This window comes from Salvelinus alpinus, unplaced genomic scaffold, assembly GCF_045679555.1.
Source record: "Salvelinus alpinus unplaced genomic scaffold, SLU_Salpinus.1 scaffold_40, whole genome shotgun sequence".
NCBI lineage: Eukaryota > Metazoa > Chordata > Actinopteri > Salmoniformes > Salmonidae > Salvelinus > Salvelinus alpinus.
Genome location: NW_027255981.1, coordinates 1,522,684 through 1,539,743, shown reverse-complemented (window position 1 = coordinate 1,539,743; position 17,060 = coordinate 1,522,684). Strand labels below are relative to the sequence as shown.

Genomic DNA, 17,060 nt, shown 5'->3' with positions numbered 1-17,060 from the left:
GTGCAGCTCAATATGTTATGTTTTGTGCACTGCGTGTATATCCTTATATTTACATACGGTTCTGGACATTGCTAATGTGATATTCTCTTGCAGTGTCAAGTTCATTTAAGATTCATCAACGATAATCCATGTCATGAAATGCATTTCTCAAATATGCCCCTGCCGGTGCATTTACATAAACTTTTTACTGTGCTGCAATACAGATTAACTTTTTAATGCCCAGAACTATAAATATGCATAAAGGTGCAATCTGTAACTTTCATTTCTATGAAACCTATTGTCAACCCATTGTTGTCTTTTGACTGTAGGACATTCGCTTTAAGCTGTACCCCAACGGGACCCTGAGGATCAACAGCGTGGAGGTGTATGATAACCACTTGTACATGTGTCGGAGCCAGACGGAGGCCGGGAGGGTGGAGGGCCGGGCCAGGGTCTTCGTTCTTGGTGAGTGTGTGTGTGCGCGCACATGCGTAGGTGTGACTTTGTAAGAGAGAGAGACAGCATGCAAGTGTGTTGTGGTTAGTGCTGTAATGTGTTTGTGGTGTGCCCTGTGTATGTGTGAGAGTGTATGCATGTGAGCGAGAGAAAGAACTTTGTGTGTGGGAGTGCCATGTTTTATATATGTGTGTATCAGGGTTTCCGTTGGCTGGTAATTGCCGGCTTTTGGCCGATTTTCAAATAAATGAAATGCCGGTAAATAAAATTGGAGTCGGCCAAAGTGCCTGGGGCTGCCCCGCTGAGAGAGGAGCCTTGGCTTAGGCTACTGTTGATTACCAAGATTTGGGCCTTTTTCATTCAAGTAAAACGAAAGTTAGAAGGCATGGCTCCAGACTGCAACCATTTAGTCGCATATTGCGGACCTTTGACTTGGCTGTACGAGTTTAAAACATCTATTGGTCGCATCGGTGCGAGCTGCACATTCATTTACCTCACTCCAAACAGTAAAGTGCATTATCCTCATGATTCCTGTAATGAAAGTGTCTGCTTTCCTGCCCCTGGACTGGTTTCGCTGGAGCCTGCTGCTGTGTCGAGCGGGCCACTCTTTCCTTTCCCGGGGGGGGAAAATGCTCCAGGAGAATGAAGTGTTCTGATTGTATAACATTTTAAAAAGAGAGGGGAGAGGGGATGTTCTCAGCTTTCTGTAGATATACTTTTTATTTCTCAACTTTCAATTTTGAGTTCAATAGCAACTATTTTACAAATAAGATATTTGATATGGCTGTGTGATACGGAGCGCACGAGCTGCGCATTGGCCATTGTGAGTGCATAGGCCTCATTGGGCAGTAGGCTACAACTGCAATGTTTTTTGGGGACATTAAATGTACTGTTGGATTTGATACATGGCTACTAGCATGTGTTTTGAGTTTCCACTTACTCAGGTGGTGAATTGGCACCAAATAAATACGTTTGATATTAGATTACATAAAGATGCAGGCAAAGTCATCTCTTTTGAACCCCCAAAAAACTATAAAATATTAACAGTAAAATATAATAGTATAATTTTCGACCCAAAATGCATGACAATCACTGGAGTATGGTTGGACATAAATATTTTGAATCGCATGAAAAAATGAAACAAGTTATTACTTCAATACCATCAGTAGTCTAATACACATTTTAATAAAGCACTGAATTAGTTTACAAGATGATAGGCCTACAATTGTTTTTCTATTGCATGATGCTGTGAACAAATCATGGGTTGGTGCCACCGACTGAAAACTTATTGGCACAAGTGCCACCAGGGGAAAATGTTAGTCTGGATCCCTTCTAATATTGTAGTGGACAAAGATGAGATTAATGTTGGCATGGCCAAATGCAGGCTGCAACTTGATATCCAGGTAGGATGCAATTTTGAAATATGTATTTATTGTAGGCTTATTTATTAATCTAAACCAGTTCTTTAAATATGCAAAACGTGTTTTGTTTCATTCTGTTGAGACATTTTTGTTGGCTAAATTTAATTTTGATCTGTCTTTTTTTAATGGTGTGCTCTGTATTTAGTTTTAAGTAGGCCTGTTGTAAAATAAATATAAATATCATTAGCCTATTGCTTGCGTTTGTTGGGTACGGTAGGCATTAGCCTGCCTTGGTAATTGCTGCAATATAGCCTGTTCAAAACTTTCTGGACAAGTGTTTTGTTTCATTCTGTTGAGCCATTTTCTTTTACTTTTGATATTACCCTAATAAAGTTTAGAAGTTTTTGTAAAGGTTTGGTGTTGTGTAGCCTATTATACTGCAGGCCTATAATATGAAGGTAGTGTGCACCGGCGCTCCAACTGACTTCGACATATGAGGTGAGGAAGAATGTTTTAGGCCTACCAGACTACTACAATAAACGCTTATCTGTTAGAAAATTAACGAATTAGCCCCCTTCTGAACGGCTATATCTGTACAGCAGTCACAGTCTCCTTTCTGACAAGTATAAAGAAATTCCGTTTTGCATATACTACACATCGAAACACAAGGAATAAATCATATTTTGTAATTAGTTATAGGCTGTTTAAGGACATCGAAGTGTTTCTTTTGGCGGCGCTGGCTGGAAGACCTAATGCATTGGACGCGTAACCCATATGGATGATCGGTAAATGTATCAAATGTCCGATAAATGTGTTCTTCCAGGTCATTTGGCCAGCGCCAAATTTTCCTAACGGAAGCCCTGGTGTGTGTGTGTATGCTTGTGTCACTCTACTCCACGTTCTGTCACCAACACGGTTGTCTCCTTCCTCCAGAGAAGCTGAAGTTCACCCCCACCCCCCAGCCCTCCCAGTGTCTGGAGTTGGACAAGGAGGGCACTGTGCAGTGCTCCGCCAAGGGCCGCGAGATCCCCACCATCCAGTGGACCAAAGCAGGTGGGTGTTCGGACCTCCTTGCCTGCCTTTGTACGTGTGTGTCTGAGTCCTATGTTGCTCAAGCCAATCCAAAATCTACTCTTAGCCCCTACCCCTTGTACCTAGACGCTTCTAGTTGATCTCAAAGGATAACATGGGTGTAAGCAATATGGTAATAACTTCCTAGCTTATTGGCATAGTCAGATTTTCTGGCATTTTGTACACCCATTGTTTAATTGTAGATGTGTTTTAGGGGTAGGGTCGAGGGGCTATTCAATCGAGGTGCTAGAGGGCTTCCACTTCTCCATGGAAGTTGCACGTACATGTTATCCCATGTATAAGTCAGTCTCCGACACATGAAGGTTAGAATAAAATCCAGAAGAGTATTCGACCCTCCAGGAATGGAATTGAATAAGCCTGGGCTAGGGGGTTGATATTGGACTGCTCTCTCTCAACTGTTACATTGTTTGCTTCCTGCTGTGTTTTCTAAATAGACAAAACTATTTAATGTGTGAGCTATGCTCCACTTGTAGGACAATAAATGTGAATCTGAATCTCTAATATTCCCCCCTTTGCAGATGGCAGTGAGATGCCAGAGCATGTAGTACAGTCCGGCGGCGTGCTCCACTTCGCAAAGGTGACGAGGGACGATGCGGGCAACTACACCTGCCTGGCTTCCAACAGCCTGCAGGGCCAGATCACAGCCGCTGTGCAGCTCACCGTAGCAGGTATCCCTTCACTAACACCAGTGGAACTAATGCCAACCACACCAATGCAGGTCACAGACGCACCACAAAGCTGCCACCTATACAACCAGACACCACACAGACCAAGGGTCCTCCGGTTGTCGCCCTCTACCTTTTACCAGAGATTGATTTCTACCTGTGAAAAATGTGTGTGTGTGTGTGTGTGCTCCAGCCAACCTGTGACAGTAATTGATTAAGTTCCAGGGTTAGGTTTAGAAACAAAAACGTCAGAACTATGTTATCTGATTTCAACAGTGCTAATGCCACCATCTCTAGACTCCCAACACAACTAAATCCATCTTAACCAACACTTCCACTATTTCTTTATTTCCTTCTCTCTCTCTCCCAGTGTATATAACGTTTAATATGGAGCCGGAGCACACCACTGTTTACCAGGGCCACACAGCCATTCTGCACTGCCAGGCCACCGGCGACCCCCAGCCCTTTATCCAGTGGAAAAAGAAAGACAAGTTCCTGGAGCCTCGCAAGAGCAGGTGGAGAACCACAACTGTCTGTTTTGTTAAGGCCCAAAGTCATTTTGTAGTATTTTGGTTTCTCATTTGTGTGTTTTTCGTTCTGAACACCGTGCTAAGCAGCATGTCTGGATAGTGACATCTTCCCTACCATCCAAAAAAAAAAATATCTAGCCTTTGCCATATTGCCATCAGTCCCAATTCCCTTCCCTTAGGCCTAACCCTTCATTGTTTGGTAAATACAATAAGGCAAATGCAATATGGTGGAAGGGCTTTTACCACACTGCTGATACCTCGAGACCCCTCTGATATTAAAGGGTTAAGGCCAGGGGGAAGGGGTAGGAAGTGAAATTAGAACCGGATCAACTGTGAATGGGCGTAAACGAGGGGGGAAAGAATTGAATGCAGCCACGGCCTCACCCCTGTCTCCCGTGCCGTTTGCTCTCCAGGTTTCAGAAGATGCCCAACGGTTCTCTGGTCGTCCACGACGTGAGTGTGGAGGACACGGGAAGCTACACGTGCATCGCTGGCAACAGCTGCAATATCGGCCACACGTCGGCAGAGCTCTATGTCGTAGGTAAGACACCGGGGGGGGGGGGGTCGACTGTGCCGCCTGTGTCTGCCAGGCGGCTGTCTAAAGTATTTTAATGGTTGTGGTAGGTGGAGGAAATAAAGCAGCGCACCAAACTGTAAATACCTCTTTAGGCGCTTGAATGTGTAATGATAGTAGCGGGGTCAAGACAAATGAATCACAGTTCAGCACTGCAACGTCTCATTTAGAAAGAATGTAGTTGAGAGGTGCCATCTTGAGCTGTCCACTTGGCATCTGAGGTTGAGATGGTGATTCAGTGGAGACTCCAATAGAAGACTTTAATTCAATAGAGAAGCACATCGCCTGACTCTTTCGTGTGTGTGTGGTGCGTATGCTTACGTGTGTGTCAACAGAGAAGCCTGTGCACCACTCGTTGGAGGACGACGAAAAGGCGCCATACAAGATGATCCAGACAATCGGCCTATCGGTGGGCGCCGCCGTGGCCTACATCATCATCGTCCTGGGCCTGATGTTCTACTGCAAGAAGAGACGCAACGCCAAGAGACTAAAGGGCCCCGAGGGAGAGGAGGCCGAGACGGAGCACCTCAACGGTCAGCGTTCGCAGTCCATTCAGTTGAATTCAATAGTGTCTGGTTTTCCTGGTAGTGTGAAATGTATTGAAAACATTACAAGTATGTAGTACAACAACAATACGTTTACATTTATTACTTGTGACAGGCACCGATATGTGAAGTCAATATTGGTGTCAGCATTTTTTTTTTTTGTACGATATCAATAAATGACTAAAATAAAAAATAAAAACATCCTCTTGAGTTGGGCTCTAAAACGGAACTGTTTCATTTCCATGGCTCTATTTCTTTAACATTTCTGTACCTAGAAATAAGAAGAGGACTATAGAGTATGTACAAGCAGTCATGTTTAGTTACCGGTATTGAAGGATGCCATTTTGTCCTGGCACTACAGGGGGCACGGTGCAGACCAACGGACAGGCCACCGCTGAGATCCAGGAGGAGGTGGCACTGACCAACATGGGCACCACGGCCAGCAGCGCCAACAACAAGCGCAACAGCAGCCACGACAAAGGGCACTACCCCCGCGCCAACCTGACCACCATCACCACTCTGGGTATAGAGCAACACATGCATGTGCACGCACACACACGTCGTCATTGTAAATAAGAATTTGTTCTTCGTTGACTTACCTGTATAAATAAAGGCTATATAAAAAATTATACTGATTCCCCTCTCCTACACAGGGAAAGGTGAGTTTGGCGAGGTGTTCCTGGCCAAAGCCAAGGGCATCATGTCGGCAGGAGCAAGAGGCAGTGAGGATGAGGAGGAGACAGTGGTGCTGGTGAAGAGTCTGCAGACGCGGGACGAGACCCTGCACCTGGAGTTCCGTCGCGAGGTTGAGATGTTCGGCAAGCTGGGCCACCCCAACCTGGTGTGCCTACTGGGCATGTGTAGAGAAGCTGAGCCTCACTACCTCATACTGGAGTACGCTGAATTGGTAAGGAGGGAGCTACCTGTTTACGCTCCGGGGTGAAGTTTCCCCTAGGTACAGATCTAGGATCAGCTTCCCCTCCGCCAAACCTTAACCATTAGTGGGGGAAATGCTAAACTGACCCAAGATCAGTGTCTTCGGGCAACTTAACTTCATCCTACACACACACACTTTATTTATGTATCCTACATGGCAGTCAATTGCATCATTGAAATACATGGGTATTAAGGGCAAATGCCTTGATACAATAAAGACTATTTAAAATATGAGCTACGTATGCACACACTGACCCCAGTGCATTGAAAAACGTGTGCGGGTGTACTTTAAAAAAAATCATCCATGATTTAGCATCGACCCCAGACCTGTGTATATGTTCCTAGGGGGACCTGAAGCAATACCTCAAGATGTCCAAGAACGAGGAGAAACCCAAGTCCCATCACCTCAGCACCAAGCAGAAGGTCAGTTTACACACACACACAAGAAGGCATAAATTAGCATCTTAATCAGGTCTTGGCTTCGGTGCAGTAGGCCATGATTTGGTAGCTGGTGCTTACAGTAAGTCTCTCCTGTTGCATCATGCCACTGGCATTCACTGTCTGTTGGACCACTCAGAAGGAGAAACAGATTAACCAGAAGATGTAATAAATAAAAAAAAGCCATTCAAATGCTTAAACACACGCACTAACTCACTCACTTGAAGGCACACATATGCATGAAAACACACAGTGATATAATGCTCCGTATGTTCCACTCTCTCTCTCCCTCAGGTGGGGGTGTGTCTGCAGGTTGCCCGGGGGATGGAGCATCTATCCAATCAGCGCTTCGTCCACAAGGACCTAGCCACCCGCAACTGTCTGATCAGCGCCAAGAGACAGGTCAAGGTGTCTGCACTGGGGCTCAGCAAAGATGTCTACAACGAGTAAGATTACATTTGATTTCATCTTGATTGATCCCTTGCGGTTGAAAACCACATTTAAGGTTTTTATTAATTTCAATGAATCCAGTCACAGCATAATTGTATCGATAATTTAGATTTCCCAAAGTCTCCATTTAAAGAGACCTGTGATTATGTACAGTGAAAAAGGCACCGACAGAGATGGCCACCTCGCTTCGCGCTCTTAGGAAACTATGCAGTATTTTTTTTTTTTTTATGTATTATTTCTTACACTGTTGAGTTTAGTAATTCAACCAATTTTTTTTTTTTTAAGCACACATAAAACTTTGAAAAAGCCATACATACACATGAATAAAATCGAGGATAAAACACAAAGTCTGGGAATTATTTCCATTGTGGTCCTCTTGAGACAAGATGGCTAGACAAGATCCAACCCAGTATGGCAGTGAAATAATCAAACAAAAAATATAGAAGAACATCTATCTCATCATTCCAGTTACATCATAGGGGTTATTCATATGGACATCAAACATATTTTTACTTTATTTTTAAAGCTGTCCAGAGACGACGTTGTTTTTATAGGCAGAGGCAACTCATTCCATTCTGAGGTTCCAGTATACAAGAAAGTACCTTTCCCAGCATTACTCCTGAACCTGTATAAGCACACATCAGCAACACCTGATCTGGTGCTGTGATTGTGTGCATCCCTAACACGAGGAAAGTAATCACTTAGATATCTGGGCGCAGGACCATAAATACTCCTGTAAACCAAACCTAGTCTAATCTGGGACACCCTAGCCTCAACAGGCAGCCAGTTTAGTTCCTGAAAGCAGTTCCTGCTTATGTGAGTACGTGGACTCACCTTCAATACTACCCTGATCAGCTAATTCTGGAGCTTCCCCTTCATAAGTTTAGATAAGCCCTCAAACCAGGAAGTACTAGCATAGTCAAAATGGCATTGTATGAGGGCAGTAGCTAGCAGGAAAGCTTAAGTCTTATTACATACAGCCGGGAGGAACTATTGGATATAAGAGCAATGTCAACTTACCAACATTACGACCATGAATACGACTTTCCCGAAGCGGATTCTCTGTTTGGTCCACCACCCAGGACAATGGATCGGATCCCAGCAGGCGACCCAAAACAACGGTGCCGCAGAGGGCAGACGGAGTGGTCTTCTGGTCAGGCTCCGTAGACGGGCACATCGCCCACCGCTCCCGAGTATACTACTAGCCAATGTCCAGTCTCTTGACAACAAGGTAGAAGAAATCCGAGCATGGGTTGCGTTCCAGAGAGACATCAGATATTGTAACGTTCTCTGTTTCACGGAAACATGGCTCACTCGGGATACGTTATCAGAGTCGGTACAGCCACCTGGTTTCTTCCCGCATCGCGCCGACAGAAACAAACATCTCTCTGGTAAGAAGAAGGGCGGGGGTGTATGCCTTATGATTAACGAGTCGTGGTGTGATCATAACAACATACAGGAACTCAAGTCCTTTTGTTCACCTGACGTAGAATTCCTTACAATCAAATGCCGACTGCATTATCTACCAAGAGAATTCTCTTTGATTATAATCAGTCGTGTATACCCCCCCCCCCCCCCCCAAGCAGACACCTCGACGGCCCTGAAAGAACTTCATTGGACTCTATGTAAACCACATATCCTGAGGCTGCATTTATTGTAGCTGGGGATTTTAACAAGACTAATCTGAAAACAAGGCTCCCTAAATTTTATCAGCATATCGAATGCGCGACCCGGGCCGGCAACTCTGGATCATTGTTACTCTAACTTCTGGCTACGCATACAAAGCCCTCCCTCGCCCTCCTTTCGGCAACTCTGACCATGACTCCATTTTGTTGCTCCCAGCCTATAGACAGAAACTAAAAGTGCTCAGGTCTGTTCAACGCTGGTCCGACCAATCTGATTCCACGCTTCAAGATTGCTTCGATCACGTGGACTGGAATATGTTCCGGATAGCGTCGAACAACAACATTGACGTATACGCTGATTCAGTGAGCGAGTTTATTAGCAAGTGCATCAGTGATTATTAAAACCTTCCCCAACCAGAAACCGTGGATTGATGGCAGCATTCGCCCAAAACTGAAAGCGCGAACCACTGCTTTTAATCAGGACAAGGCGTCCGGAAACATGACCGAATACAAAGTGTAGCTATTCCCTCCGCAAAGCAATCAAATAAGCTTAGCGTCAGGATAGAGACAAAGTAGTCGCAATTCAACGGCTCAGACACGAGAGGTATGTGGCAGGGTCTACAGTCGTGGCCAAAAGTTTTGAGAATGACACAAATATTAATTTTCACAGTTTGCTGCTTCAGTGTCTTTAGATACTTTTGTCAGATGTTACTATGGATTACTGAACTATAATTACAAGCATTTCATAAGTGTCAATGGCTTTTATTGACAATTACATGAAGTTGATGCAAAGAGTCAATATTTGCAGTGTTGACTCTTCTTTTTCAAGACCTCTGCAATCCACCCTGATGGCAGCCCATTCTTGCATAATCAATGCTTGGAGTTTGTCAGAATTTGTGGGTTTTTGTTTGTCCATCCGCCTCTTGAGGATTGACCACAAATTCTCAATGGGATTAAGGTCTGGGGAGTTTCCTGGCCATGGACCCAAAATATTGATGTTTTGTTCCCCGAGCCACTTAGTTATCACTTTTGCCTTATGGTAAGGTGCTCCATCATGCTGGGAAAGGCATTGTTCGTCACCAAACTGTTCCTGGATGGTTGGGAGAAGTTGCTCTCGGAGGATGTGTTGGTACCATTCTTTATTCATGGTTGTGTTCTTATGCAAAATTGTGAGTGAGCCCACTCCCTTGGCTGAGACGCAACCCCACACATGAATGGTCTCAGGATGCTTTACTGTTGGCATGACACAGGACTGATGGTAATGCTCACCTTGTCTTCTCCGGACAAGCTTTTTTCCGGATGCCCCAAACAATCGGAAAGGGGATTCATCAGAGAAAATTACTTTACCCCTGTACCTTTTGCAGAATATCAGTCTGTCCCTGATGTTTTTCCTGGAGAGAAGTGGCTTCTTTGCTGCCCTTCTTGACACCAGGCCATCCTCCAAAAGTCGTTGCCTCACTGTGCGTGCAGATGCACTCACACCTGCCTGCTGCCATTCCTGAGCAAGCTCTGTACTGGTGGTGCCCCGATCCCGCAGCTGAATCAACTTTAGGAGACGGTCCTGGCGCTTGCTGGACTTTCTTGGACGCCATGAAGCCTTCTTCACAACAATTGAACCGCTCTCCTTGAAGTTCTTCATTATCCGATAAATGGTTGATTTAGGTGCAATCTTACTGGCAGGAATATCCTTGCCTGTGAAGCAATGATGACAGCACGTGTTTCCTTGCAGGTAACCATGGTTAACTGAGGAAGAACAATGATTCCAAGCACCACCCTCCTTTTGAAGCTTCCAGTCTGTTATTCAAACTTAATCAGCATGACAGAGTGATCTCCAGCCTTGTCCTAACACCTGTGTTAACGAGAGAATCACTGACATGATGTCAGCTGGTCCTTTTGTGGCAGGACTGAAATGCAGTGGAAATGTAATTTTGTGATTCAGTTTATTTGCATTGCAAAGAGGGACTTTGCAATTAATTGCAATTCATCTGATCACTCTTCATAACATTCTGGAGTATATGCAAATTGCCATCATACAAACTGAGGCAGCAGACTTTATGAATTTATATTTGTGTCATTCTCTCAACTTTTGGCCACGACTGTACAGTCAGTCACGGACTAAATAAGAAAACCAGCCCCGGACCCCGATGTCTTGCTCCCAGACAGACTAAACTATTTCTTTGCTCGTTTTGAGGACAATACAGTGCCACCGACATGGCCCGCTACCAAAACCTGCAGGCTCTCCTTCACCGCAGCCAACGTGAGTAAAACATTTAAACGTGTTAACTCTCGCAAGGCTGCCGGCCCAGACGGCATCCCTAGCCGTGTCCTCAGAGCATGCGCAGACCAGCTGGCTGATGTGTTTATGGACATATTCAATCAATCCCTATCCCTGTCTGCTGTTCCCACATGCTTCGAGGGCCACCATTGTTCCTGTTCCCAAGAAAGCGAAGGTAACTGAGCTAAACGACTATGAGAGACTAGTCAAGGATCATATCTTTGAGAGACTAGAGAGACTAGTCAAGGATCATATCACCTCCACCCTACCTGACACCCTAGACCCACTCCAATTTGCTTACCGCCCCAAAAGGTCCACAGACGACGCAATCACACTGCACACTGCCCTAACCCATCTGGACAAGAGGAATACCTATGTAAGAATGCTGTTCGTCTACAGCTCAACATTTAACACCATAGTACTCTCCAAACTCGTCATTAACCCCACCCAACTGGGTCCTGGACTTCCTGACGGGCCGCCCCCAGGTGGTGAGGGTAGGAAAAATCTCCACCCCGCTGATCCTCAACAACTTAAGCATCAAGTTTGCAGATGACACTACAGTGGTAGGCTTGATTACCAAAAACGACGAGACTGCCTACAGGGAGGAGGTGAGGGCCCTCGGAGTGTGGTGTCAGGAAAATAACCTCACACTCAACGTCAAACAAAACAAAGTTGATTGTTTACTTCAGGAAACAGCAGAGGGAGCACCCCCCTATCCACATCAACGGGACAGTAGTGGAGAAGGTGGAAAGTTCCTCGGCGTACACATCACGGACGAACTGAAATGGTCCACCCACACACACAGCTGGTGAAGAAGGCGCAACCTCAGGAGGCTGAAGAAATTTGGCTTGTCACCGAAAACACTCAAACTTTTACAGATGCACAATCGAGAGCGGCAACTGCTCCGCCCACAACCGCAAGGCTCTCCAGAGGGTAGTGAGGTCTGCACAACGCATCACCGGGGCCAACTACCTGCCCCCCTGGACACCTACACCACCCGATGTCACAGAAGGCCAAAAAGATCATCAAGGACAACAATCACCCGAGCCACTGCCTGTTCACCCCGCTATCATCCAGAAGGCGAGGTCAGTACAGGTGCATCAAAGCTGGGACCGAGAGACTGAAAAAACGCTTCTATCTCAAGGCCATCAGACTGTTTACAGCCATCACTAACATTGAGTGGCTGCTGCCAACATACTGACTACTACTGATTACTTGTTAGATATTACTGCATGGTCAGAACTAGAAGCACAAGCATTTCGCTACACTCACATAAACATTTGCTAACCATGTTAATGTGACCAATAAAATGTGATTGATTTGATGAATTGACAGATTAAATTGTGGTGACACCCAGTGGCCAGACTACCAAACACCCAAAGTGGAGGTTACCTTAGTCCTGGTGCTAACCTGTGTGTCCTCTCTCCCCCTCCAGTGAGTACTATCACTACCGGCAGGCGTGGATCCCCCTGCGTTGGCTGCCAAGCGAGGCCGTGTTCGAGGACGACTACTCCACCAAGACGGACGTGTGGTCGTTCGGCGTGCTCATGTGGGAGGTGTTTAGCCTGGGCGAGCTGCCGCACGCTGCCCTCGACCACGACAAGGTCCTCGAAGGTGAGGCCAGTCGAACTGGCGCCTGGAAGTGTTATTGAAGGATGCTAATTCACCCCAGATGCGGGTAGAAGTCCACTATTCCAGGGTCATACATTTTGTCACCTTCCTCATGGTTAGTTTACTAACCTTTGCCAGCTCATAGTTGTTTAAAACCACACAATGCACACCAGATGACGTCACCAATGTCACTGGAAGATGTTATCCAAAAAAATACATTTTTTTGTACAAAACATAGATACCTGCTGTTTTCACATTTTGACATTGTGGTAATGCTGGAAATTATAAGGTTCAAAAGTGGTGGAATTGCCCTTTTAAGGTTTATTGCTCTCTCCTGTTCTGTCCTTTTTATTTCTCTATCCCTCCATCTTTCACTTCTTTCCCTGCATCTCGCTCGCTCACCCCATGTGTGTGTCTTTCTCTCACGTCTTCCCCTCTACCAGAGCTGAGAGAGGGTCGGGGGAAGCTGCCCCTGCCCCAGGGCTGTCCTTCCCGGGTGTACAAGCTGATGACTCGCTGTTGGGCCTCCAGCCCCAAGGACCGCTCCTGCTTTAGCGACATCGTCTCTGCCCTCAGCGAACTGCCCTCCGAGAGCAAGGTGTAACACACACACGGCCCAGGTGCACTGTGTGTGTTTGTGTAAGGGTATGAATGTGTTAGGAATGGGGGAGGTGACAAGTGTGTGTGTGAGAGCAGTTGTGTACAAATGTGATTTAAGTCCATACACACACAAACCGGTGGATCAGTGTGTATGTGAAGGACGTATAGAGGTGTTGGTGTGTGTGCGTGAGCATGCATGTTTTGGCCTTTTTGAATTTGTGTGTCTCGCACTCAAGGACTATCCTACTCTGCCTTGTTGACTTCTGTAGTTAGAGTCTGCAAGAGCAGAAAGAGTCTCTTAACAAGGAACTTTGGTCCCAAATGAGGACCCAGCCGAGAAGAGATCAACATCGGACAAGCTTCTCCTTCACGTCTCTATGGATTAAAATGACCCTTTTTTTTTTTACAATGACGACTTATATTGTGCCTTAGCAGGTCAAATGGTGTCTATAACATTTTAATCTAGAAACTAATGACAGTTAATGTTGGCACGGTTTTCACCCCAATTGGATCTTTGCTGTTGCTCATGTTTGCGAATGGACACGACAAAAGGGACATCTTCTGCCCAGAGCCAAACGGGACATTAAGTTTACAACCTCTTCAGGTGTAAAAATCGAATGTGTCTCACCCTGTTAGATATGATCAGAACAAGGTAAAGGGCCAGCGGTGGCAATATTATACTTGTGTGTAGTTTGGCTGGAGTGTGGATGGAATCAACGCTCGTTTTCCTTGCCTTGAAGGTAAATCTTTGGTTTATTTAAAGTATAGTCATGACACAGTATGGACCCTGAATTAGCTTCAACATGCTATTTGAGGTAACAGGCCATCTGAGCTGTAGCATTATAGGCTAGCTTGTGGCCATCCTGTCATGGACAGTTTTGTACTCCTATCAAATATGTCTGAATGTTACTGCTCTGTTTGCCCATCAATCATCCGACCGCGACCTGAGATTTTCCAATCCGAGTGGGAGAAAGCTTTCTTTGTATACATGTTTAAAACATGCACTGATCACAATTATACATTTTTGTATTCTAGAAGGATTGTTTTCGGAGACCTGTAAACTTATTTTCAAGGTCCTGTTTTGTATGTTTTCACTGTATAGAAAGGTACTAAGCTTCTTTGATATCATTTTATTTTTATGTGCAAGGCATTTTAGGATTTGTGTGGAATAGTTCATTTGTCATTTATTGAACCAAAACATATGGAATTAAGGTTCTCCTGAAATTAAAAAATAATAATAATTAAGTGCCTGGCAAATGAAGGACTTTGCATCAGTCTTGCTATTGTTTTAATATTAATTTTTTTACTTGAACATTTTTATACATTGCAGTTTTTCCCCTTTGTTTTTATGTACAAAATCCATCTATCATCTGAATTGTAGTAATTTGGATATTGGTTCTATTTTAAGTATGTTTATACAAACACATAATGCCGCTGGTCCAATAAAATATTTTTGTTGTAAATGTACATTTTCTGTTTATGCCGTTTGGGAAATATTGTGCATATAGCATCATTAACAAATATAAGATCTCACTGGTGACATGTAGCATGTGGCTTGAGTAAGAGTACACCTTAGATATCTTTTTTTATCAACAGTTGAACAAAAAATAACCCTCTGCAAGGATATTCAAGCTTTGTCCAAATCTGATATTTATCCAAAGTTAATATCGGTATCAAACTCAGCAAGTCTGTATTGTTTTGTCTTTGAGGGTCAGTCCAGCTTGCAGAGAGTGGATGAAGATCTGCGAATCCTAAACCCAGCATTGTGTGGCTCTGTGAACGTGGTGTGGAATGCATGCAGAGGAACACTTGACCCACGTGAAACGATTAGGTAGAATCACAGGCCGTCTCTGGGCCAGTTCAGATAAACACCAAACTGACTGATGAGCACGGGCCAGCTGTCAAGAGGAAGGATCGAACTTGATCCCCCAGCCTTTGCATTTTGCCCCATGTACTCCTTCACTACTCCTCCTTCTGAGTCTGTTTAGACATCACCCCCACTGATATGGCTCTGGGTTTCTCTCCTCCAGTCCACTCTCCCTCCCAGTAGCAGTGGCCGAATAGCTGCTCTTGACATCGAATCCCTTTTGGTTTGTTAGGTTCAACGGGAGATGTCGATTTCCTCTGTCCTACAGTGTCAGCCGATAGGCATCCGAGGGACAGATTTTTCTATCAGACTGCTAATATCATTTGTCATAACTAGGCCTAAGACAGATTGTCCCTATGATCTGTAACAATACATAACATTATTTTGAAGAGTTATGCTCATTGAAATAAATTTCCCCCAGCTATATTAGGACAAAGTTTTGAACTTACGTTTCATAAGCTCTGGTTTGTTCCAGCATCAAATGGTCCACAAGGTGGAAGAATGTTAACCGTTACTGAGTTGCAAAATTCTCCACAATGGTTCTAGAGGACTAAGACAGACGAGGCATTAAGACCAACCCTGCTGTAGCCCACAGTTACTTCAGCGTCTCCAGTCTAGTGTGGATCGTCCAGCACAGCAGAGAGCAGTTGCAGTCCTAGCTGCTTTTAGCCACGCTGGTATATTTACAGTGCATTCGGAAAGTTTTCAGACCCCTTCACTTTTCCCACATTTTGTTATGTTAGCCTTATTCTAAAATGGATAAAAATCAAATAAATTACTCATCTACACAAAGATTTAGACATTTTTGCAAAAGTATTACAAATAAAAAAACAAGTATTCAGACCCTTTGCTATGAGACTCAATTGACCATAGATGCATTCTTTTTCCATTTATCTACAACTTGATTGGGGTCCACCTGTGATAAATTAAATTGATTGGACATGATTTGGAAAGGCACACACGTCAGAGCAAAAACCAAGCCATGGAATTATCCGTAGAGCTCCGAGACAGGATTGTGTCGAGGCACAGATCTGGGGAAGGGTACCAAAAAATGTCTGCAGCATTCACAATGGCCTCCATTCTTAAATGGAAGAAGTTTGGAACCACCAAGACTCTTTTCTAGAGCTGGCCGCCCGGCCAAACTGTGCAGTCGAGGGAGAAAGGCCTTGGTCAGGGAGTTCCTCTGTGGAGATGGTTTTCCTTCTGGAAGGTTCTCCCATCTCTGCAGCACTCCACCAATCAGGCCTTTATGGTAGAGTGGCCATACGGAAGCCACTCCTCAGTAAAAAGGCACATGACACCCCGCTTGGAGTTTGCCAAAAGGCACCTAAAGACTCAGACCATGAGAAACAAAATTCTCTGGTCTGATGAAACCAAGCTTGAACTCTTTGACCTGAATGCCAAGCGTCACGTCTGGATAAAACCTGGCACCATCCCTACGGTAATGCATGGTGGTGGTGTTAGCATCCTGTTGTGGGGATGTTTTTTAGCGGCAGGGATTGGGAGACTGGTCAGGATCGAGGGAAAGAAAAGTACAGAGATCCTTGGTGAAATGTGCTCAGGACCTCAGACTGGGGTGAAGGTTCTCCTTCCAACAGGACAATGACCCTAAGCACACAGCCAAGATAATGCAGGAGTGGTTTCGGGACAAGTCTCTGAATGTCCTGGAGTGGCCCATTCAGTGCCCGATCGAACATCTCTGGAGAGACCTCAAAATAGCTATGTAGCGACGCTCCCCATCCAACCTGACAGAGCTTGAGAGGATCTGCAGAGAAGAATGGGAGAAACTCCCCAAATACAGGTGTGCCAAGCTTGTAGCGTCATACCCAAGAAGACTCTGAAGCACCTTAGGCAGCAATTACAGCAAAGTACTGAGGGTCTGAATACTTATGTAAATGTGATTAGTTTTTTAAATAAATGTGTAAACAGTTTTTGCTTTGTCATTATGGGGTATTGTGTGTGTGTGTGAGTATATTGATTTAGGGGAAAAACCTTAAATACATTTTAGAATAAGGCTGTAACGTAACAATATGGAAAAAGTCAAGGGGTCTGAATA

General features: G+C 44.8%; 1 protein-coding gene across 1 annotated transcript in view; it reads left to right on the top strand.

The window, feature by feature from the left end:
* The window catches only part of LOC139566971 (inactive tyrosine-protein kinase 7-like), a 40,305-nt gene extending 25,701 nt beyond the window's left edge, over positions 1-14,604 (top strand). The window contains exons 9-20 of the mRNA XM_071388356.1: positions 309-444; positions 2,730-2,849; positions 3,407-3,556; positions 3,924-4,068; positions 4,497-4,624; positions 4,993-5,190; positions 5,564-5,725; positions 5,856-6,109; positions 6,484-6,561; positions 6,871-7,022; positions 12,362-12,540; positions 12,981-14,604. Of these exons, the coding sequence (XP_071244457.1) occupies positions 309-444; positions 2,730-2,849; positions 3,407-3,556; positions 3,924-4,068; positions 4,497-4,624; positions 4,993-5,190; positions 5,564-5,725; positions 5,856-6,109; positions 6,484-6,561; positions 6,871-7,022; positions 12,362-12,540; positions 12,981-13,141 (1,863 nt within the window). The 3' untranslated portion in view covers positions 13,142-14,604. The remainder of the gene's footprint in view (positions 1-308; positions 445-2,729; positions 2,850-3,406; positions 3,557-3,923; positions 4,069-4,496; positions 4,625-4,992; positions 5,191-5,563; positions 5,726-5,855; positions 6,110-6,483; positions 6,562-6,870; positions 7,023-12,361; positions 12,541-12,980) is intronic.
* The last annotated feature ends 2,456 nt before the right edge of the window (positions 14,605-17,060 follow it).